Source organism: Pan paniscus, chromosome 19, assembly GCF_029289425.2.
Source record: "Pan paniscus chromosome 19, NHGRI_mPanPan1-v2.0_pri, whole genome shotgun sequence".
Taxonomy (NCBI): domain Eukaryota; kingdom Metazoa; phylum Chordata; class Mammalia; order Primates; family Hominidae; genus Pan; species Pan paniscus.
Genome location: NC_073268.2, coordinates 90,356,368 through 90,380,486, shown reverse-complemented (window position 1 = coordinate 90,380,486; position 24,119 = coordinate 90,356,368). Strand labels below are relative to the sequence as shown.

The following is a 24,119-nucleotide window of genomic DNA, read 5'->3' as shown; positions in this document are numbered from 1 at the left end:
CCTGTAATCCCAGCACTTTGGGAGGCCTAGGCAGGCAGATCACCTGAGGTCAGGAGTTCGAGACCAGCCTGGCCAACATGGTGAAACCCCGTCTCTACTAAAAATACAAAAATTAGCCAGGTGTGGTGGCGGGCACCTGTAATCCCAGCTACTTGGGAGGCTGAGGCAGAAGAATCGCTTGAACCCGGGAGGCAGAGGTTGCAGTAAGCCTAGATCATGCCACTGCACTCCAGCCTGGGCAACAGAGCAAGACTCTGTCTCAAAAAAAAAATCTTTACTGTCTGCCTCTCTCTTTATATTAGTAAATTTTTTTTAAAAAAGCTTTACTGTCTGTTGGAAAACCATCATAGCAAATATGCAGGTCTACAAGGAAACGGAGCCCATTCCGGGGGTGCAGGCATGACCTCGCAGCCCTACGCCACAGCCCTTAGTGTGTGCCCTGCACAGCTCATTGCTCACGTGCCTCTCCCTCATGGGATCCCACCTACTCTTCCAAGGTGGGGTTGTGAAATCGGGTTGTGATCTCTGGCAACTGTCTGAAGCAGAGATCACAACCCCATTTAACAGTTGAATGCTAGGAGACTCAGAGCTGGTGAGTGCCTAGCTCAACCACCCAGCCAGAAAGAGCCCGATTCTGGATTTGAACACAACATGGCCTGATCCCAGAGCAACATGAGGCTGCCCGGAGGGGGCTGCCACTCACACAGACTCACAGGCGCACCTTGGATGTGGCGGATGTCACCCCGATCCTGCCGGCCCCGGGCCTGGCCCCGCCCAGTCTGCTCATCAATCTTGCACTTGAGTCGCTGGATCTCACCCCGCAGGTCAGCGATGATGCTGGTGTACTGTGCGATGTGGTAGGAGACGTTCAGGAGGTTCTGCTTCACCTGCAGGGAACACGTATGGAGCGGAGGGGATGCAGTCACCCCAGGTGCACTCACCGAGGCCTGCCTGCAGGGCCTTTCTTCCCCCTGCCTCCCCCAGTCTTTCTGGGTGACAGTAATGGCCTCCTTTCCTCCACTTCCACAACCTCCTTTCCTCCACTTCCACAACCTCCTGTCACACTCACTGCTAGATCTCATCAACCTTCAGTGGCTTCCTAATGCCTGCGGGGAACGTCCTCATTCCTCCACCCGTTGTTGAAGGGCCACCCCCATCTCTCTGATTTTCTCTGGGCTCACCGCTCCTGCATGAACATCCCACTCCAGTTGAAGACGTGTCCTGCTCTCCCCATACCCACCACAGACGCCATCCCCTTCCTGCCTTTGGAACCTGTGCTCTCCTTGCTCCCACCTTTCTGGAATGTCCTCCCAGCCTTCAGGGTCCCACTCACAGTCTCCAGAGAGTTCCACTGGACCCCACCAGGCCACCCCCACCTCCTGTTCCTGTCTTGCCCCAGCACCTACCTTTGGCATCATTTACCTGCTATTAGGAATATTCTGAACCATCAATGAGCTGTTTCAAGAATGTGTCTCCCGTCCCCCATTGAGGGGTTGGAATAAAACTTACAGCCCTCAGGGCAGCAGCTGGCAAGTGTTAGGTGTTGGGAGAATGTTCCCTACATGCTATCATACATGAATCCATTCCCACTCCTCCACACACGAACAGGTGGAAATGGATTTCTAAGTGGATGGCAAGGGTTCCGACATGCTTACAGACAGGTGAGGACACGGACTTGGAAACGGGGCAGATCTCATTTCCATCCTCAGCGCCATCACTGGCCAGCTGGGAAGTCACTTAACTTCCTTAAGCCTTGCTGTCCTAACCTGTACATGGGAACCGCAATAACACTGCTGTTTTTTGAGGATCAAAGGAGGTAGCATGTGAAACAGCTCAGAGCAAGTGCTCAATGAAGCTTGCCTCCTGTGATGACCATCATGAAGAGGTGCTTTGGAAATGCAAAGGTCTAAATGAGCATCTGAAGACGAGGAAGGGAAGAGAAGAGGGGATGAGGCAGGGGGAGCACAGTCCTGGGACTGGAGGAAGCGGGGACCCTTGGGGGCTGTCGGCTTCCCGGCAGAGGAGCAGGGTTTGGAGGTGCAGGGAAAGTGTACAGGTGACGATCAACTAGGGAATGAGGCCAGTGCAGCAGTGGCTGGTTCCAGAGAGTGCAGTGGGGTGGCAGGGATCAGCCCAGGGGCTTGAATCTCAGCCCAGGAAGGTGTGTCCTGGTGGACGGTCCAGGGGCCCTCACCCTAGTCTTGATGTTCTTGGCCCGGCCGGCATAGGTCAGGGTGTTCCGGGACTCCTCGAAGGCACTGCTCGCAGGACTGATGTGAGCGATCATCACTGTGCGGCTGTTTCCTCCCAGAGAGTCCTGGATGGGAGGTGGCTGTGGTCAGTGGGGACTGCCTCCTCAGGCCTTCCTCCTGCCAGGCTGTTCACGATGCCCTCCCTGGCGAGTGCAATCTCTCTGTCTCTTTACACTTAAGGGACCCGGCTGCTGAGCGTCATATGGTGTGAGGCTTGGGAGGAAGAAAGCCCTGCTCCAGCAATTACCAGCTGTGTAACCTTAATAAAGCTCATTCACCTCTTTAGTTCTTTTTTTTTTTTTTTTTGAGACAGGGTCTCGATCTGTCATCCAGGCTGGAGTGCAGTGGCGCTGTCTCAGCTCACTGCAACCTCCACCTCCCAGGTCCAAGCAATTCTCGTGCCTCAGCCTCTCGAGTAGCTGGGACTATAGGCGTCTGCCACCATGCCTGGCCAATTTTTGTATTTTTAGTAGAGATGGGGTTTCACCATGGTGGCCAGGCTGGTCTTGAACTCCTGACCTTAAGTGATCCATCTGCCTCGGCCTCCCAAAGTGCTGGGATTCCAGGCGTGAGCCACCACACCCGGCTTTCCTTGCTTTTTAAGGGGGCAGTCCTTTTGCAATTGTCCCCACCTCCCCGGCTTCTAGGTGCAGTCATGACGGCAGCTGCTGGCAATGTTAAGTAAGCGGTGACTCTGATATTAGACCAGGGAAGCCTCTGACTGGATCCTACTTTCAGCACTTACTAGTGTGAGCCCTTAGGAACATTACCTAACTGAGTTGTGCCTCAGTTTCCTCATCTGCAAATGTAATCCCTCAAACTCATAGAGTTGTTGACGAGATCTAAGGAGCTAATAGAGTGAAGTACTGAATTCAAGAGACCAGCCAGGAGTGGGCGCTCAGTGATGCTGCTATAATTTAAGGCCAAGGACACCCCTGCACAAAGGAGGCCACCCCCAAACAACAGACCTGTGGGGCCATGAGGCTGACTGCCCACCTGCACCCCCAAATCTAGACGGCTCTGACCCACAGCCCTGGGTGGGGGTATCACGTGCTCCTTTTCCTTCCCATTGCCCAGCCTTTGGTTAGGGTCGTCAGATAAAATACAGGATACCCAGTTAAATTTGAATTTCGGATACGCAATTACTTTGTTTTAGCATACGAATATCCCAAATATTTCATGGGACATATTTACGCTAAAATAAATTTTGCTGTGTATCCTGAGGTTGGAATTTAGCTGGGTGCCCTGTATTTTCATTTGTTTAATCTGGCAGCCTCACCCTTGGTGCCCAGTGCCCAGGCCCAGCTGTGGCTGGTACCTTCAGGAGCCGGGTGAGCTTGCTGTCGCGATAGTTGATGTACTTGTTGCTACCCTTGTCGCTCAGGGCGTTGATGCAGTTGCCCAGTGCCAGCAGCGAGCGGTTGATGTGGGCCCCCTCCTTCATACGCTGCCCACGATTCTGTGTCTAGGGGGCGAGCAAAGGGCACACGTGTGGCCTGATGAGGCAGGGGACTGGGTTTCTTCCCAGTCACCCCACCAGTGAATGACCTGGTGATCCTGGGTAATAAACCCCCAAGGACCTTGTGGCCGTCCTCCTGCCAAGGCCACTGAGGGCATTGGAGAAGGTTAAGAGACCCGGAGGCCTCTGAACAAGAGTGATGGGCTGACAGCTTCTGAGGAGGGCTGAGATGGCCGGTTCTCCTCAGGGCAGGTGCCGTGGCACGGCCTGACACACAGTGCCATGGATGAGATGGGAGGGAGGTTGCTTTCCAGGCAGCTCAGCTGGGAGCCGGCAGGACCACTGGTGCTCCAGAGGGTGCTCCAGGGAGCAAGGAGGAAAGCGCGTGCACATGTGCATGGTGGCGGAGGGCAGGTTCTTCTCCTTTTCTTGGGCCTGCAGGAGCATGTCAAAGCCGAGGAGGCCCTGCCTGCAGCTCCCCTTAGGAGGTGGCTCTGCCCAGCCTGGAGAAGCCGGACCAGCTCGCTCCAGTGGCTGAAGGGCACTCTCTCTCCTCCCAGGCCTCTCCCCTGTGTGCCTTCCAGGAAGCCCCCCAGGCTTTACTGGAAGGGAGGAATAAGTTTCTTGAACCTGCCCTGTTCGAATCCGACCCCAGATGTTCAAAGACAAAAGACTGTTCATTCTTTCCGGCACTGTCATTTCCCTTGCATTTGTTCCAGTGCCAGCAATGGTGACATCATCCAGCCTCATTGCTCAGGTGACCATAAAACTCCCAAGATTGCCTGCACGAGGGAGCCCAGACCTACACCAGCTGAGTGGTGCTGCCACCAAGGCTGCAGAGCTCGGCAAGCAGGACTTCATGGGAGGGGACAAAGGTGCTGCCACGAAGCCAAGCTTCATGAGAGGGGACAAAGATGCTGCCAGAAGTGGGTGACGGGGACCTTCTCCTCTTCGTGATGTGACTGGCTGGGTCCTCTCCCAGGATGTCCCAAGTCCTCCCAGTCAGGGGATGCTTGTCTCTCCCTGCCTGTAACTACTCCTTTGGGCCCATTCATTGTCTTCCCGGATCCCTCCCCTAGGGCAGCCCCAGTCTCCTTCCCTGGAGAAACCCCCATCCTCCTTCCCCTTCCCACAAGAGCTCCTTGGCTCTTCCCGGGATGCCCTACCCCATTCCACCCCACCCTGCTCCTCTGGAACGTTCCTCACTTCCTTAACCCGGGGGTCTCCACTCATCCCCTCCACCTCGCTGTGACACCCTCCCCGCTCCAACTCCTACGAAGCTGAGATGCCAGCGTCCCTGTCCCCACCTCCCAACCTGTCTCCCCTGTTCCCGTGGTGCTGGCCTTGCATGGGAGTCACCATTCCTGCCCTCCGCTGTTGCCTGGGTCAACCCTCCCTCCTCTGCCCAGCCCAGGTCCCAGCCTCACCTGGGAGGCACGCTCTGAGCCAGCCAGGTCGATCATGAACAGGCGGCCCTGCCGCACCTCCTGCAAGATGTTCTTGACCCGGCTGCGCTGGCGCACGGCCACCTGCAGCACTGCGTGGGAGCGGGACGACGTCTGGTTGGCGGCCGTGGGCTCCTGGGTCCTCTGCCGGTTCCCCTTCATCAGCAGCTGCATGATCTGGGTGGGAGGGAGGAGAGGCAGCTCTTAGTGACTGCCGTAGATGCTCCGGCAGAGAGGAGCCCCCGAGGGGGCTAGCAGGGAGGGTCCTATGTCTGAGCGGTTGGGAAAGGGCAGGCTGGAGTGGGCTGGGAAAGGGCAGGCTGGAGTGGGCTGGGCTCCGTGTGCTGAGAGGCCTGGGGTGGGCCTCGGCTCTCTGGAGGTCAGGGTCTCTGTGTACATGGAGAGGCAGTGTTGCCTGGTTACTCTCCCAGGGTCAGCGTGGTGGGGGCATTGGGGCAGGTGTGAGTCCCCTCCTTGCTGCCACTCAGGATTCTGCCTGTCTGTCCCAGCCTCAGCCGAGTGGGGAGCAGCTCCCTGGCTTCTGTCCCCGCCCCTCCTGCCCCTCAGGCGGTGAGCTTCCTCTCAGCGGCTCCAGGCTGGCCACACAAAACTCGCCTCCTTGGCATTGATGGTGGAGACTTCGGTGATGCCGGCCACCTGGATCACCCCCCTAGCGTCCTCCCGCAGCTCCAGGTAGCCCAGGGAGGGGTTCAGCAGGTCCCGGATCATCTCATTGTAGATCTGACGGGACAGGTGGGGGAGGGGTGGGGGAAGGGAGACTAAGGGCAGGAGGTCAAGGCCAGGGCTGAGTCCCCTTTCCTTTCGTGCAGGAAAGGCACAAGAGTTCACCCTTCCTGAGCCCAGGCTCTTCTCAGAAGAGCCCTGATTAGGAGGAAAGGCCCTTTCCTTCCTATGGGGTCAGGGGCTTCAGCATCCACAGGAAACATCGGGCTGCTGGAGCCAAGGTTACAGGAGGCTTCGAAACCAAGGAGCACCCCTTTCCAGACAGGCTGGGCACCGGGCAGGGTCCTGAGTGTGAATCCCCGTTCCCTCACTTACTGTGTGACATTGACCTAGTTGTGTGGGGACCTGACCAATGACCAGAACCCCCTTCCCCCACCCAGTGAGGAGCCCTGTTCATTGCTAGGCAACCCCTGTGCTCCTTCTGGGGGCACCCCCACCCCGTAAAGTGAGTCTTGCTGGCTGAATCAACACCTTGTTGGCCAGCAGCTGCTGGTGCTGTGCCTCACTGCCTCCTTAAGATGTCACCCAGGAGATTATCAGCTCCCGGAGGAGCCAGATGAAGTCCAGCCTCCCACCTCTTCTGGACTCTGTGAGCTTCCCCAGTCCCTGACATCCCATCACTGTCTGGTGATAGCACTCCCATGGGGTGGGCACCAGGAGGCTGTGGCTGGGTGGCAAAGGCCCACAGGTTCCAGACTGTACATGTGTGTTCAGTTTTCACTGTACCCACATACACAGAATCGCTGGAGGCAGCCTGGCAGGGCAGACAGGGTCTGCTTTAAGGAATGGGCCTGTGAGGATGGTGAGGTGGTGAGTGTGGCACAGGGCGGAGCTTGGCCTTGAAGCTGCAGGGTCCTGAGTTTGAATCCCCACTCCCTCGCTTACTGTGTGACATTGGCCTAGTTGCCTAACCTCTCTGATGAGCCTGCGATGTTTGTAAAGTGGAGCTCACAGTAGGCATGCAGGAGGGCAGCAGTGATGAGCGCCCCAGGAAGCTGCACAGTGACCAGCCCCAGGGAGGGAGGCCAGCCCCATCTGAGCCTAGGCTGGGGGACTCACCTCCAGGTAGGACATGGAGACCTCATACTCCATGTCATTGCTGGTCTCCTCGATGGCACGGAAGAGGTCATTGAGGGTCCGAACATAGATGCCAGGCTCCTGGTCTGTGCCCAGCATGGTGTAGGTTTTCCCACAGCCTGGGGCAGAACAAGGTGGAGGGTGACTGGGGTGGGGCTGGGAGGGAGGCCTTGCTGGGCAGGCACTCCTGGAAACCGGGGTTTGTCCTCAAGGCTGGGCCCTCTCAGATGGCCAGGGAGGTGGTGGGGACTGGGGAGGATGATGCCCCGGCTCGGGTTGGGGCCTCTGGGGCTGGAGGGCCCCGGGTGAGATGTGGAGCGACCACATCCTGGATTCCTGCTCCAGCCGGGGTCAGACTAGTTGGAGGGTGACGGAGATTACAGGGGCATTGCAGTCCTCGCCCACAGTCTGGGCATTCCCCTTACCTGTGGGGCCATAGGCAAAGACAGTGGCATTGTAGCCTGAGATGACGCCCTCGATGAGGCTCTTGGTGGTGGCCTGATACACCATCTCCTGCGAGGAAGGAAGCCTGTCAGGGGCCGGGACACAGGCGGGGCACAGCACAGGCACCCACTGGCTCTTCTTGACCTCTGATAGGAGAGGTTTCTGTCCCTGGAGCCCCAGCCCCAAGATAAGTGGGGGTGGGGGGTGGGGGAGGGGATGTCTCTGCTTACACTCACAGTGGGGGACGTCAGGCTGAAAGAGAGCCCAGGACACCTGAGACGCCTCCCTGCACAGCTGGCTCCTGGCCCCCCGCCCTGAGGATGCATCACATCTGTTCCTGGGAGCGTCCCACAGATGGGCGAGATGGGGGTCCTCGAGGAGGGTGTCAGCTTCGCCGAACCCACCCTCTGCCCCTGTCCTCCTCACACCAGATGGCCTTCAAGCTCCTTTTCCAGCTCGGTAGGAGCCAAGCGAGGTGTACCGTGTAGGGTGGTGTCTGAGTGCCAACCCCAGTGCATCCTTGCAGGAGGCCGGGTGTGTGTGCCTTGTGTGCATGAGAACCTTCCTGAATGGGGAAGGCTCAAGGAACAGAGGGTGAGCAGGTGGAGTGGAGGCTGAGGTTCAAAGGCAGGGGCCGTGGAGGGCCCCTCCTGAGTGGGGCTAAGGGTGGGGAGGGGCTCCTGCGTGTCTCCAGCCCAGGCCCTCCCTCACCTGGGTGGCGGTGAAGTCAAAGGCCACGTCGAACAGGTAGGACTTCTCCCGGGAGCGATGCGCCCGCAGGATGTCGTCGGGATCCTCCACTGGGTCCATAAGAACCACCATCTGCAAGGTCCCCGGAGGGAGGCCCATGGTCACCTGGGATCCCCGGGCCCCGATGAGGTCAACCCTCAGGAAGGTTAACAAAGTTAACCCCTTTGTCGATCAGAGTTAACAAAGCCCTTCTGGGCTCTGAACCTAGCCCTCGTCGCCTCAGGACATGGGCAAGAGATGGGAGGGGCCAGAGGCCGGAGTCCAGGGCCCAGGTCCCACTGGAGGTAGGTCTCAGAGCCAGAGCCCATTCCTGTCCTCTTCAGCTTTCCCATGTCGGGTCAGGCTCGCCATCATCTGGCCTTGGATGCCCAAAGGGGACACCTTCCTGACAACGAGCAATTGCCTCTGCAAGGCCAGTACAGCCCCAGGGGAGCAGAGCACACACAGGTGATGCCCAGGCTACCACGAGCCCAGACCCTGGGGGCCTGCCCCTCACTTCAACACCCCCCATGCTGCCTCTGCCAGAGAGGGGCAACAGAAGAACGGGCAGCATCTGTCAGGGCTCATTTTGTGTCAGGACCTGTTGCAAGCACCCACACATACAGTCTCTTTTATTTATTTATTTATTTTTGAGACGGAGTCCTGCTCGTTGTCCAGGCTGGAGTGCAGTGGTGTGATCTCGGCTCACTGCAACCTCCACCTCCTGGGTTCAGTGATTCTCCTGCCACAGCCTCCAGCGTACCTGGGACTACAGGCGTGTGCCACCTGTATTTTTATTAGAGATGGGGTTTCTCCATGTTGGCCAGGCTGGTCTCAAACTCCTGACCTCAAGTGACCCGCCAGCCTCCGCCTCCCAAAGTGCTGGGATTATAGGCATGAGCCACCACACCCGGCCTCACACAGTCTCTTTTAACCCCAGCCATGACCCCAGGCTAAGGGCAGCTATGACTCCCACCTTACAGATGAGGAAATCAGGGTCCAAAGGAGTCACACCCCCCAGGTCGTCACACATCAGCAAGGGGAGACCCAGGGTGCCAACCAGGCTCTGAGTTCAAAGTCCACTGACTCCTATCCACCTTGCTACAGCCCTGCCTGCCCCGCCTCACCCCTCCAGGGCAGAGCCTGGGACAGGGCAAAGAGCCACAGGCAGCTGGGTGAGGGATGAGGTCAGCACGCTGGGCTTGGGGAACTCCACTCACAGCTGAGAGGGCTGTGAGGGAACTGCTCCAGTGGCCCTTTGCAGCTTTGAGCCTGAGCTGGGAGTGGAAGGGGAGGCAGAGGGGCTTGGGCTGGCAGCCAGGACAGGCCATGGGTGGGCCAATCCCAGCTGGGGCTCCCCTCCCTGCAGGGTAGGAGTGGCAGCACTGTGTGTGTGTGTGTGTGTGTGTGTGCATACCTGCTGGCATGTGTGTTGAGACACAGAAGGGTCCTGGCCGGGTTCTTCCCCTCCTCCAAAGGTAACTGAGGGGCCCATTTTCTAGAACTATCTCAGGGCCTGCTCCACTCTGCCCCCGCCTCTGCCCCTGTGCACTTGGTGTGTACTCAGCCTTGTCCCGAGCTCTATGCAGAGATGCAGAGGAAGGAGGCTGCGTCCTTGCTGGGGCCCCTAGTCTAGGGTATGGGTGGGGATAGAGACAATGCCAGATTCATGGAAATGACAGGAGACATTCAAAGATGCGTGGGAGGGCTTGAGTTTGGAGGATTTAGGATGAGAGGAGCAGGGGCAGCAAAGGAGAATCAGGGTAGGCACTGAGGCCCCTGTGACCTCTTATTGGTGGTCGGGCCTGGTATAACCTGCTTGAGCCTCCATCTCCTCCTCTGTCAGATGGGACAGCAGCATGATCCACCTGCAGGGCTGGGAAGACCCTGGAACAATGTGTAATGTGCTTGGGCACAGCGCTGGGCATGTGCCGAGAGCTCAACAGTCTTTGTTCAAGGGGCTGTTAAGAGGACAGGGGTGGAGACTGAGAGTGGCCAACTGTTCCCCGCACCCATGACTCTGCCATCAAGTCGAGACCCACAACCCCACCCTCACCGTGGAGAAGGTCACTGGGATTCCACAGGCCCTGCACCTGCCTGAGGTCCCTTTGGACCATAGTCCCTGTTCTCATGCACTACCCCCAACCACTGCACCGTGGAGGTGCCCCCTGAGAGGCAGCTGGCGCCTCTAAATGCTGCTCTGCGCCTGGGGACGCCTGGGCTCCCTGGGGTCCTGGCTTGTGACAGCCAGGGGAAAATGAGACACCACCGTGCTCTTCATGAGAAGGGAGCATGCTTCCTGGGGCCGTGGGTGCTGAACGGAGTGCATGACGGCAGCCTCAGCCAGCATGGGCATCTCATGCGTCCCCTCTTTCAGTGGGAGGGAAGGGGGCGAGGGAGGTAGGGAATGGGTGTCTCATCGGTCCCCTCTTTCAGTGGGAGGGAAGGGGGCGAGGGAGGTAGGGCATGGGCAGCCCCCTCCTCCCAGCACATAATCACAATGGATCATCGTGACTGAGCACTTCAATTTGAATCATCACGATGATTCTTCTCAGACGGGGAAGTTGAGGCACAAAGTCATGTTGCTAGGAAATGGCAGAGCCAGGACTGGGGCCTGGCAGTCTGGGTCCCAGCTGGTGCTCCGGCTACCCTTCTAAACTGCCTCTCACGCACACACTTCCACCCCTACTCCCACGAGGGGCCTTGTGGGGTGGGGCAGGTAGGGGAGTTCCTGCCCTGTCCCTCAGTAGTTCCTGTAATTCCAGGAAGCCCCAACACCCATGGTGTGCATTAGCCCTACCTAACTCAACCGGGGATAAAATACTGTCCAAGGAGGTAAACTGAGTCCTAACAGTGGGCAGGGCACTGAGGAGGGTGGGCTGTCATAGGGGTGCCCCATAGAAGCAGAGACAGGGGCTATGCTCCCTTCCTGGGTCAGCAGGGGAGCCAGGGCTGGTGACAGTCCCAAAAAGGGCTTGGGAACAGACAAGGCATGAGGGGTGGCTGCTCCGGGGTGAGGAGAGGCTGGTGAGGGGGCAGCAGGCAGCAGAGCTGTGAGCACAGCCGGGCTCCATGGATCCAGGAGATCCTCGTGGGTCCCTCTGGGTCCACCCAGATCGAGCTTGCGGATTTAGAATGCCCAGTCCCAGGAGGATGACAGCCCTGGGGCTCCCACCAGACTCCCTCAGCATTCTACGTGTGCCCTGGGTCAAACCCCCTTCCTTCACCACCTGGACTCCTGGGATAGGTTCATACCTGTGCTCAATGCATCAAAACTAACCTATGACCATCAGGTATCTGGCAAGGCCCCTTCTGGGATTCTCAGTGGAGGAGGGAAGCGGGAAGAGGAGGCCTGACCCTGGCAGCCTCATGTGGAAGTCTTTCCCAATCAGATGGGATTTCAGGTCAGCCAGTTACAGGAGAGGGCTCTAGATAGGACGGACCGGGGGCTTTGTGCGGGGAAAAGAATGAGGCCACTCACTCAGGCTCCCTGCCAGCTGGCCAGAAGCTAGGTGGTCACAGTGAGCCTCTTCTAGGATCTGGCCCCTGTCCCAGGCCCCAAAGCTTGCAGCATGAGCCCTGCTCTAGTGTCAGACCCCACTGAAGGTAAAACCTGGCTCTGAGTTCCCCGGTATGGGTCCCCATGGGATGCAACCAGAACCCAGCCAGCTGCTCCCGCCCTCATCCCAGTGCCGGTGTTCCTGTGGACACGGGGAGGACCAGTGGCCTGAGGAGCACCCTCTGGGAGGGGGGCCTTCAGTGCTAGGGAGGGTGAGTGGCATGCACCAATGCCCATCCCACCCATGATCTTCATACAACCTCCAGACACTGCCAAGTTCACAGCGTCCTGGGCATTTGGTTCCTTTAGCTAACCAGGCTCCTGTAGTACACTGTCAGCACAGCTGCCACGATCCCCGCTTAAAGAGGGCTTTGTCTGGGTTCCATCTGTCCGGGCTCCAGCCCCCGCCCCACCCTCGAGAGCATCACCCTATTCCTGTCCCCTCTAGCACACAATGGAGCCCTTGTGCCCCTCCTCCAGGTGAGCCAGAGCTGAGCTGGAGAGGGGTGGGGACAGGTGCTCTGAGCTGCCAGGGAGACCAGCATGGGGTGCTCAGGCCAGGTCAACACGCTTGCTGAGCAAGGTCTCAGGGACAGAGTGCAAAAGGAGGCCGGGTTTCCTGCCTTCCGACACTCAAGGATCATGTCAATAACCTGGAAAGTGCCAGAGCACAGGGAGGCACCTAATCCTACCCCTACAGGAAGACTTCCTGGAAGAGGTGGCACTAGCATTGAGTCCTAAAGAATGAGAGAGGTGGAGTGGAGAGAGAATTTTGGACTATTACATGAGCAAGGCAAAGAGGCGATGGGCAGGCTGTGGCACTGGTTCTCAGCTCAGATCACTGGGGTTTCTTGTGAGAAACACTGGGTCGGGAACAGAGCGCTGGAGCTTCACCTTCCACTCAATGTGCCAAGGCTCTTCACTGCACAGATCCGAGAACTGACGTGTGCATCCACAGAGGCCAGCACAGGCGTGCCCCACCCACCCAGGCACCCCCCACCCCGTGAGCACATGCAGTCCCTACTCGGGGAGGCTTCTCTACATCCTCTGAGCCTCTCTCTAAAGGCCCCCCTGGTTGGCACACAGCAGATGTCCAAGAGACGTTTGCTGAATAAAGCTTTCGTTTATAGGGAGTGGTGATTGTGCCAGGCACGGTGCCAAGGGCTTGGCGTGTGTTTTCCCTGACAGCTTAAGAGTGGGCACTCTTGCCGGGCACGGTGGCTCATGCCTGTAATCCCAGCACTTTGGGAGGCTGAGGTGGGCGGATCACTTGAGGTCAGGAGTTCGAGACCAGCCTGGCCAACATGGCGAAACCCCGTCTCTACTAAAATACTAAAAATACAAAAATTAGCTGGGCATGGTGGCACGCGCCTGTAGTCCCAGCTACTTGGGGGGCTGAGGCAGGAGAATCACTTAAACCTGAGAGGCAGAGGTTGCAGTGAGCCAAGATTGTGCCACCACACTCCAGCCTGGGTGACAGAGCGAGACTCTGTCTCAAAAAAACAAAAACAAACAAATAAAAAAAGAGAGGGCACTCTTATTATCACTTGCCTGGAGATGAGGAATCAGTTGGGTTAAGTAAATTACCCACAGCCTCACCACAAAGTGCAGAGCTGGGCAGATTCAGAGCTGTGGGTCTCAGAACCCAGCCTGCCCACCATGCTTCTCCAAGGGCACGAGTGGACAAACAGCCGCCTGGCTGGGGGGAGTACCCGCTTGTTAGAGGTGGAACTGTGTCCCCCCCAGATTTCATGTTGTGAAGCCCTAATGCCTAGTGCCTTAGAATGTGACCTTATTTGGAAATGGGGTTGTTGCAGGTGTAATCAGTTGAGGAAGGATGAGGTCACATTGGAGTAGGGGGAGCCCTTTATCCACTATGACGAGTGTCGTTATGAAAAGGGGAAATTGGGGCACAGATCTGCATAGAGGGAAGCTGCTAGGAAGAGACACACAGAGAAGATGCTCATCTAAAGCCAAGGGGGGCCAGGCATGGTGGCTCACGCCTGTAATCCCAGAACTTTGGGAGGTCGAGGTGGGTGGATCACCTGAGGTCAGGAGTTCAAGAACAGCCTAGCCAACATGGCAAAATCCCATCTCTACTAAAAGTACAAGAATTAGCTGGGTGTGATGGTACACGCCTGTAGTCCCAGCTACTTGGGAGGCTGAGGCATGAGAATCGCTTGAACCCAGGAGGCAGAGGTTGCAGTGAGCGGAGATTATGCCACTGCAATCCAGCCTGGGTCAGGGAGTGAGATTCTGTTTCATAAATAAATAAATAAGCATAAAGCCAAGGAGAGAGGCCTGGAGCAAACCCTTCCCTGCTGCCATGTTGATTGTGGACTTCCACCTACTGTGAGACAGTAAGTGGCTGTTGTTGAAGCCACACAGTGTGTGGCACTTTGCTACAGCAGCTTGCAAACTAATACAACATCCAAGGCAGGCTCACCTGCCATAGGGAGCTGAGTGTTGCCACACCCCAGGTGGGGCTTCAGCCAGCTCCTCCCCCAGCCTTAAGCAGGTGGGCTCAGCATGGGCATTCTCTCTCACAGCCCCCTGGGGAATGCATTCTCATGCTCATACTGGGTGCCTGTCTCTGGGAGGTTTCAATGGCAACTTTGCTCACATGGGAGGCGGGCAGCTTCATGCCAGAGCTCTGTCCCTCCAAGCCCATTTGCCGCTGCAGCTCCAGGCTCCCAACTCAGCAGAGGCTCTGGATTGAGACCCCACCTCCACGGCCTCCTCTCCCAGCCCTGCTCTTAGTTCAATGCAGATTTTGACCTTTCCAGAGTTCCAGACAGAGTCGGAGTCTTTTAAGCTGGAAACTCAAGATCCCGTAGGGAAGTGGGGGCCTCAGGCCAGGGAGAGGAGGTCTCATCCATAAGCTGTGTCCCTATCGGGGGACCAGGCTCATCCCAAGCATCTAGGTGAGAAATACTTTGCACAAAGCATGTCACACTACTAGGCTGCAGCTGCATTTATCAGCTTTGCAGTTTTAACAGGATTCTTTCTGGCCTCCAAATGCCTGAGCACGGACCAGGCTTTCTCAGGCTTGGCACTGTTGACATTTTGGGCTGGATCATTCTTTGCTGTGGGGGCAGTTCTGTGCATTGTAGAATGTTGAGCAGTATCCCTGGCCGCTACCCACTAGATGCCAGTCGCACCCTTCCCCCGGTTGTGACACTGCCAAATGTTCCTGGGGGCAAAATTGCCCTGGTTGAGAACCACTGACTTAGACCATTCCTCCCACAGCCTCCAAGGCTAGTGGCAAAAATCTCCGAGGGAGGGGGTGCCACAAGTGAGGCTCAGTTTGACATTGCTGTGTGACTTTTAGGAAGCTCCAACACTTCTCTGGGCCTCAAGTTTTTCCCAGTTGGAAGTCAGGAGGACCAACATGGCTGTAGCCTTGAGAGGAGAAATCATATTATACCAACACCCCTATCCTACTCAGGAAGCCTCAGCAGATAATCTGGCTCTGGCTTTATCTGCAGCCCAGGGAGCCAGGCCACAGCCCCTTCATTCTTACAGGTAAAAATAAACCACAGCAAATCCTGATTCTAGGCCTTGTAAGGCAGTTTCTGTTTCTGTTTGTTTGTTTGTTTGTTTCTTTAAAGGAGAATTTGTTGCTGGCCATGTTTCTAGTTGTAAACATACCATCCTGGGATCCTCAATAAAGGCAACGTTGATCCCAGGAAGGGTGTCCCTGGGGCCTGTCAGCCTTCAGGCTGGATGGAGAAGGCCAAAGTTGACCCTGCTGAGCTCATAAAGCCACCAAAGCCCAGCTGGCTGCTTAGGACACAGCCACACCTGGCTGATGTCCTGGTCAGATTCCTGCCTGGCTATAGGATTCTGAGACCTGGAGGCTTAGGATGGGGAGTGTGTATAACCAAGAATATACTAGGGCTGTGTCTCTCAAAGGGTCTGCAGATACCTTCACCTGAGTCACCCAGGGAGCTTATAAAATGTAGATTCTCAGGCACTTCCCACACGCGCACAGTCAGAATCTGTGGGGAAATGGGCCCATAAATCTGCAGGTTAACAAGCACCCTTCCTTGTATCCATCCAGATGCTGAGTGTAAGGATCCTTGCAACCTAGAGGATTATGCACAAGAGCCCAAAAGTGAGAACAACCCACATGCCCATCAATTGATGAAAGGATAAACAGAACATGGCGAATCCACACCTCAAACATTATTCAGCCAGCAAAAGGAGTGAAGTTCAGGTGACTGGATACAGTGGCTCACACCTGCAATCCCAGCACTTTGGGAGGCCAAGGCAGGAGGATTGCTTGAGCCCAGGGATTTGAGACCAACCTGGGCAAGATGGCCAGACCACACCTCTACTAAAAATTAAAAAAATCAACTGGGCACTGTGGCATGTGCCTATAGTCCCGGCTACTCAGGAGGCTGAGGTGGGAGGATCCTTTGAGCCCAGGAATTCAATGTGGCAGTGACAAAGTGAGACCCCCATTCCTCCCCCCCGCAAAAAAAAGGAGTGAAGTTCTGATAGGAGCTATAATGTGAATGAACTTGAACTTCAAAAATATTAGGACCAGCCAGGCACAGTGGATTGTATCCATCCAGATGCTGAGTGTAAGGATCCTTGCAACCTAGAGGATTATGCACAACATAAGGAGTGAAGTTGTATCACTTAATGAAGTTGTATCATAAGGAGTGAAGTTGATAAAGATTACACCTGTAATCCCACCACTTTGGGAGGCCAAGGCGGGTGGACCACTTGAAGTCAGGAGTTCGAGACCAGCCTGGCCAACATGAGGAAACCCGTCTCTACTAAAAATACAAAATTAGCCAGACATGGTGGCACACACCTGTAATCCCAGCTACTTGGGAGACTGAGACAGAAGACTCACTAGAACCTGGGAGGCAGAGGTCGCAGTGAGCTAAGATAGCGCCACGGCACTCCAGCCTGGGTGACAGCCAGACTGTGTCTCAAAAAAAAAAAAAAAAAAAATTAGGACCACATACTGCATGATTCCATTCACATTCAATGTCCAAAGGGGCAATATGGAGATGGATAGTACTTTAGTGGCTGCCTGGGGCTGGGAGGGGCTGGGGACACAGGCAGGTGGCTAAGCGGGGAGAGGTAAAGAATCCTGACCCCCTCCCCTAGCCACTCTCCACCAGCTCAGCTCTTTGGGGAAACAGGGCCAAGAAGCGTCCAGATGGTCGGTGTGCAGGGAGTTTCCCACCTCACTGCCCCCAGGCAGGCAGGTGGGCTAAAGACAGCTGCTCCCGCAGCACTTCTGGGCTCGGGCAGCTGACATCTGTCACCTTATACTTTATTTATCTTTCCCAACAGCCTCCCAGTTGCGTGGCTGCGCTCCCCCTTACATTATCTCCTTTAATCCTCTCGACAGCCCTTGGGGTGGGTGGGGCAGGTTTCCTGTTCTCCTGTCTTCTGATGAGGAAGCAGAGGCCCAGGGAGAGTTTCAACTTGCCCACCAGTATGCGACCAGGACGTGGCAGGGCTGAAAGAGCCTGGGTGCTCTGGTTCCTGGGTCCCAGGCTGTATAGCCTCTGTTCTCGGGAGCTCAGGGCTCCTCTTGCCTACATTTCTCCTTTCCATCCCAGGAGTCACGCTGTCCGGCCAGATCTCCCCTGGTGGCCCTTCTGCCTTCGCTCCTCTTTCCTTTCCCACCCTCACCCAGCCCTCCTGGCCTAGGCCCCACAGCTAGGCCTGGTGGGAGCCCTTACCTGGCTCTACAGCACCCCGGGAGCAGAGGGGGGTGGCAGCAGGTAAATGCTAATGATGGGACATACACATGTTCAGTTGACTTAACTCCTGCAGACAAACAGCCTGGGAGAGCTAGGAGGAGGGTCCATGGGCTGCAGGCTTTGGGAGGGATGGGGGATTGGAGGAGGCGGCTGTTTGATCTGTAGCTTTTTCCCCCACCTGGAACGCTGGGGCCCCACCAGCCTCTCAGGCTGTCCCTGGCTCCTCTGGGGCCCCAGAGGTAAATTAAACCAGGCCCACCTGGTTCTTCCCCGCTTCCTGTGTTTACACGTTAGGGTCTGATCTCACCCCAGGAGCTACTAAGACATGGAGCTCCCACCTTACTTCCAGGAACACACACACACACACACACACACACACACACACACACACACACACACTGAGGTGTTCATTTGGGAACCGTCCTGAGTGCTCTGACACAGGAAGAGGGAGCAGGAAGGCTCAAGGGCCAGGTTTTGTTTACCTCTGGGACCCGAAGCCATCCCATATTTCAGCCCTTGAGACACATTCACATTTATTAACCCCTATGAAGACACGTGCCAGGCACTGTGGTATGCACTGTGCCTCTGTTAGCCACAGGGACCCTCTAAAGAAGGCATTGTGACTACTAATGGAATTGAACGGGGTCCTAATCACTAGCCTTCCAAGGCAACTGGACTATCCCCATTAAAAATCCAAACCGGCTGGGCACAGTGGCTCACACCTGTAATCCCAACAGTTTGGGAGGCTGAGGCGGGTGTATCACTTGAGGTCAGGAGTTCGAGACCAGCCTGGCCACCATAGCAAAACCCTGTCTCTACTAAAATTACAAAAATTAGCTGGGCACGGTGGCGCGCGCCCGTAATCCCAGCTACACGGGAGGCTGAGGCAGGAGAATCGCTTGAATCTAGGAGGCGGAGGTTGCAGTGAGCCAAGATTGCACCACTGCACTCCAGCCTAGGTGACAGAGCAAGACTCCATCTCAAGAAAAAAAAAAAAAAAAATCGAAATCCGAACTCCAGCTTCCCCAGAATCCAAGCACCCTGGGCTCCTGTCCCAGAGGACTCTCCGCCTGTGGGAATGTCCCCTTCTGCCAAGCCTCGTTGCCACAATCTCCCTCATTTGAAGTGTCCCCAGGAGAACAATGCCTAGACTAAAGAAGGCTGCCCTAGGACCCCTCACGGTGGCCCAGCCCAGCGGGTTACTGCGTCCCCGGTCCACCTCTCCCCACTCAGGACGAACATGTCCTGGCTCAGCTCCCAAATACACCCACCTGTCCATGGTGCCTCCAGGCCTTAGGAGGAAGGACAGAGCTTTGACAGGCCAGCTGGCCCCATCAGTGAAGCTGATGAGGACTGGACCCCCAAGCCTCCCTCTGGGCCAGGGCTGTGAGCGAGCTACGGGGTCACTAGGGTCAGGTGAAGGTCAGGAGGTGGGGGAACTGGTCAGGTCGGGGACAAGGGTAAGGGGGGTCCATGTGCATTTTGCTTCCTGGGTTCATGTATCTTGTCTCCTACTTGCCAGGCATTTATTTGTCAGAGGGACAGTGTTTGTTACTAGAAGGGTCCCAGCCTGGCAGTTATGGCTGCTCCTAAACTACAGTCCTCCGTTAGAAGGGCTGGGCTGGATCCCTGGTGCAAGCCAAACTTTGAACCCACTGGGGACAGAAGGAGCTTAGGGCCAGAAGCCCACAGGGAGTTTGCATGGAGAGCTCTCCTCAGTGCCAGCCCAGACAAGACTCTCTGCACCTCCAGCTGACAAAGGAGCAGCCCCGTTAGAACCACCCAGCTCAGAGGCCTTCTTGGAGGTGGAGGCAGTGGAGGCGTATCTTGGCTGGATTAGGCCAGACCCAGAGAGGGAGCCCCTCCTGCTCCACACGCAGGGATAGAAAGGAACCAGTGTTTGCCGTGTGTGGGCACACAATGGGCTGTCCCCTTGACGGGGAGCGTTCCCATCAGCACCAGTTAATATTTATCAGCCCCCACGCAGGCCAGGAGCCAGGAGTAGCAGAGAGAGAGTCAGCATTGTCCCAACCCCGAGGACCTGATGTCTTCGAGACAAGCTGGACAAACAGAGTGGCTTTGCCTGGAAGGAGGTTTCTCCTCCTGAACTCTATGGCTCCTCTCCTGAGCCAACCCAGCAGCCCTGGGGAATTTCAGTCTCTAACAGACGTTGATAACTGACATCTATGAAACTCTTCCTATGTGCCAAGGACTGGGTAAGCATGTGCGTACATTAGCCTACAAAGACCCTCTAAAGAAGGCATCATGACGTCTGTCTTCACTTACACATGAGGCAACCGAAGCTCCTGGAAGCAACCCCCCAGGCTGCACAGCTGGCAAATGGCAGAACCTCCTCGAACCACTGTTTATGTGCGTTCATTCTGCTCCAGCTGGGTCTGACCCATTAGACGAGGTCTTCCCAGTCACCCCTGCTTTCCCCAAGGTCTTTGAGGAAGCCCACCCTTTTCCAAGAAGGAATATGGGCAAAGAAATGAGGACGCTGCTACCCATGGCTCTACTGTGCCCACAGTTCCACCATCACTGCTGAAGAATGAGGCTTGAGTGGGCCCCTGCCCCTGGGGAGCCCAGAGGTAAACAGGCATTGGAAGTGTGCCATCTGCCTCTGGTTTGCTTATCCTGGGCCCGGGGCTTCATGAGTCCAGCCCGTGGGACCTGAGCCCAGGCCCATCAGGTGCTCACGTGTGCCTTTCTCTGCATTGTAGAGTGCCACCCAACTTCTCTGAGCCATTAGCACATCCTACCACCACGATGCTCCTACCTGGGCACCAAGCCCACTCCTGTTGCCCCCACCACTGTGCCTGTGTACATCCCAGCACGAGTCCTCAACTGCCTACCCAAACAAACATCCTGGCCATGGTCTACAGAGTATGTGGTTTGGCCCAGCCCATTCACACCTCTTGCCCCTTTCTCTCCTGCTTGAGCCACTCTGGCCTTTTCTCAGCTACCCAGTTGCATCCCAGTCCCTCTCACCACAGGCCCTTTGCACATGCAAGCCCCTCAGGTCAACATTTCTCCCCTCATGCATGCTACTAATGACCTCTTCTTCACTCCTTATGTTTTCAGCTCAAACACAGTTGTTGTTGTTTTTCTCTTTTTCTCTTTTTTTTTTGAGACAGAGTCCCACTCTGTCACCCAGGCTGGAGTGCAATGGCGTGATCTCGGCTCACTGCAACCTCTACTTCCTGGGTTTAAGCGATTATCCTGCCTCAGCTTCCTGAGTAGCTGCGACTACAGGCACGTGCCACCACGCCCAGCTAAATTTTTGTATTTTCAGTAGAGACTGGGTTTCACCATGTTGGCCAGGATGGTCTTGATCTCTTGACCTCGTGATCTGGCCTCCTCGGCCTCCCAAAGTGTCAAGCACAGTTTCTTAAGGAAGCCCTCGCTGACCTCCAGGTTTAGGTCTTATCCCCCCAGGTTTAGGTCTTATCCCCTTCTTACCTACTCTCATGCCACTAAGCATTTCTTTGAAGCCCTTGTTAGCTGCAAACTCGTTTGTTTGTGATGCAATTCTTTGATGAATGCCTCATCTCTTCACACTAGACTTAAGGTAATGGAGAGAGCACAGGGCCTTTTCTGTTCACCACAGTTTCCCAGTTTCTAGCACAGTACCCGGCATGCTGCTGGTACTTGATACACACTTATTGCCTCGTGTGCCCTGCCTTCCTCATCCTGGTGACATGAGGACCAAGATTGCAAACAGAGAGCCGAGGATTTTGCCACACGTTACACCCTAGAGGCGAGCTTTAGCTCTCAACCATATATATATGTGCTCTGTGGGCAGCAGGCATATTAGGGTGGGAAAGTCAAGCAATGAGCATGTGAAAGGTAAAGGATCAGGGCCCACCCAGGCTAGGGAAGCTCCCAGTTGTCCTTGGATCAATCTAGGAAGGCTTCCTGGAAGAAGAGCCCCCAGCTTCCTTGGTGATGTCATCAACAGCACAGCCAAGAGTTCAGTGAGTAGAGGAAGGAGGGTGCTGCAAGCCACAGGGGCCCTTTCTGCCTTCACCAGGTGAGCTGAGCCATCTGAGCAGACCTCTGCCCTGCAGCTCCTGCTGCAGAGCCCTGCATACCTGCTCATCCACTTTATGGGCGATGAGGGTAGCTCCTTCCTCCAGCTCTGCCACGCTGATGGGCCGGACCCGAAGCGCCACCTGGGAGGGAAAACCAAGCCCCTGGGATTAGAGGGAGAGGACCATGCTGGGCCTCAGAGAGACCTCACGCAAGCCCCTGGCTTCTCTAGCATTCAGCCGTCTCAGGCCTCCTTTGTCCTAAGTAAAACTCTACCTAGGTCAGAGGGCAGCAGGTCCACAGAGTGTTGGACTGTGTCTGAGTTGATGAGTCTCCCCAGGAGCCCTGGCCTCCGGGAGAGCCCCAGGGGAGAGAGCTGTCTGCTCCTCCAGCCTGCCTCAGCCTCACGCCCAAATAAAACACTCGCAGCTCCCCTGGGCTTGAACTTGGGGCCCTGGCACTGGAGCAGCCTCTCTGTGTTTCCACGAATGATGTGCTGCAGAGGAAGGTGCAGGCACGGCTCTGGGATGAGGCCTGGTAGGTGGGATGGAGCAGGGAATGTCCCCCATCATCCCAACAGCCTGTGACCACATTCCTACGCCGAGGAGAGTGTCACCTAGAGCCCCCACATCTGTCTGTCCTCCAGCCAGTGTGAAATGGGTCTCATCCTGTGCGTGGATCTCCCTAAAGAACAGGGTGGAGTGGGGAGCATGTCTTCTGCTGATCAAAGGGCAACAGCTGCTGGGTGTGGGGATAGAATGAACAGCCCTCTGGCCGAGTGAAGACTCCTTCAGGCCTGGTGTGGTGGCTCACGCCTGTAATCCCAGCACTTTAGGAGGCCGAGGTGGGCGGATCCTGAGGTCAGGAGTTCGAGGCCAGCCTGGCCAACACGGTGAAACACCGTCTCTACTAAAAATACAAAAATTAGCTGGGCGTGGTGGTGCATGCCTGTTATCCCAGCTACTCGGGAGGCTGAAGCAGGAGAATCGCTTGAACTTGATGGGGAGTGAGCTGAGATCGCACCACTTCACTCCAGCCTGGGTGAGAAAGTGAAACTCCGTCTCAAAAAAGAAAAACAAAACAAAACAAAGGCACTTTCAGAGGGACCTACACTGCCTGACAGGTCACCTTTAGTGGCATCTTCAGCCAAATTCCACTGGCGGGAAGGGAGGACCCTTCATCCCTGCCCCCCGGGGCACACAATACATGCCAAGGCCAATGATTTTCAAAGAGACACATTCTAAAAAGCCAGAGAGGATGTCCTAGAGCCCAGGGCTTGCTTGGGGGCTGGAGCCGAGGCTCCTTTCAGAGAAGCAGCCCACCCTTGAGAGGTAGGGGACTCTGGGAGCAACATTATCCTCCAGTTACCTTACTGCCCACCTTCTGGTGATGAGGGCCCTTCCCCAGACCTCAAAAATTAGGGGATGAGGAAGGGGTTTGCTGAGACAGACACCCACCCACCCACAGCCTAGTGGTGGCCTCGAGGTCACTGAGTCATCTCCCTTGTTGCTCTGGCCCAGGCACCACTGATGATCAGGAATTCCACCTTCCCCTCCACAGCTCCCACTCTCACCTCCCCATCTGTCCCAGGCCCCAGGGCTCTGTGGGGCCATCGTAGCTGCATAGAACACTTCTCTGAACTACTTCGAATCCGGACTTGGGCAGCATCTGTGTTGCAGCCCAAGAACCAGGCACTCCGGGCCCCATCCTGACACCAGGGGCCGTTGTCTTCCTACTGGTGACCCCCACATCCCTTTAAACTCCTGACCTCACCAGGGCTGGAGCAGCCTCTGATTAACTGGGAAACCGCCACCTTCCTTCTGGGGGCAGTTAGGTCAAGCCCTCCCTGCCCCTGGCGTTTCTGGATGAGAGAGCCGAGATTCATCTGCGCACGCTTTGGGGGCGGGATCTCCCAATGGAGGGTGGAAAGGTGGGGGTGGGGTTGAAGTTGGGGTAATTTTCAGGCTCAGGAAAGTCTAAAAAGGCCATGGTCCCTTCTTGACACCCATCCTGCAGGACTTGGGGAAAGTTGCTCTGAAGAGTCCCGGCCCTGGCCGTTGCCTGTCCTCTCAGTGGGGTGGCGGCGAGGGGACAGGACTCTCTGTCGCTGGAGGCCGACTGAAGTAGACCACGGAGCGGGGTGGGGAGGAGGGTCTAAAAGGGTCTCACCATGAGTTGCTGGTCCTTGGAGTCCCCGCTGTCCTTCATGATTGCAGCAGGTGGAGGGGCTCAGGCCGCGCCACCGGGCATGGCTCAGCCGCACCCCCACCGCCTCCGGGTCGCGTCCGCCAGCTGCTAGCTGCCCGCCGCCTCGCGCGCTGCCTGACAACCCGAAACCAACAACGCGCCAGCGGCTAAGGACGCTGACCCGAGGCGGGGCAGGGGGAGGGCCCGGACGGCGCCGCCCCGCCCCCGGCGCCCGCCCCTCCCTGCGCTGAGGGTGAGAGTTGGCCGCCTCCGCCGAGGAGGCCCCCGAGCCTGAGCCGCTGCGCGACGATGTGTGCCCGGCTGTGCGGCCCTGCGGCCCTCGGTGCGTCCGTGCGTCCGCCTGGCGCCTCCATGTCAGTTCGCTAACTCCTGCGCGCCCACCCGCGCCCCTTGGCTCGCGGCGCGACCCCGTGCCACTGCCCTTTAGGGCGCGCCCCA

The 24,119-nt window shown here is 56.6% G+C and overlaps 1 protein-coding gene across 5 annotated transcripts in view; it reads right to left on the bottom strand.

The window, feature by feature from the left end:
- The window catches only part of KIF19 (kinesin family member 19), a 29,563-nt gene extending 5,758 nt beyond the window's left edge, over positions 1-23,805 (bottom strand). The window contains exons 1-10 of one of the 5 annotated variants that reach the window (XM_034942818.4): positions 23,643-23,805; positions 21,536-21,616; positions 8,133-8,243; positions 7,403-7,490; positions 6,960-7,096; positions 5,772-5,897; positions 5,139-5,333; positions 3,571-3,717; positions 2,195-2,317; positions 722-887 (exon numbers count right to left, since the gene is read on the bottom strand). In XM_034942818.4, coding sequence (XP_034798709.2) covers positions 722-887; positions 2,195-2,317; positions 3,571-3,717; positions 5,139-5,333; positions 5,772-5,897; positions 6,960-7,096; positions 7,403-7,490; positions 8,133-8,243; positions 21,536-21,616; positions 23,643-23,681 — 1,213 coding nt within the window. In that variant the 5' untranslated portion in view covers positions 23,682-23,805. Of the gene's footprint in view, positions 1-721; positions 888-2,194; positions 2,318-3,531; positions 3,718-5,138; positions 5,334-5,771; positions 5,898-6,959; positions 7,097-7,402; positions 7,491-8,132; positions 8,244-21,535; positions 21,617-23,642 lie in introns of all 5 variants that reach the window. The other 4 variants (XM_034942817.3, XM_055101468.2, XM_034942819.3 and 1 more) reach the window with 4 other exon arrangements.
- Between the last annotated feature and the right edge of the window lie 314 nt (positions 23,806-24,119).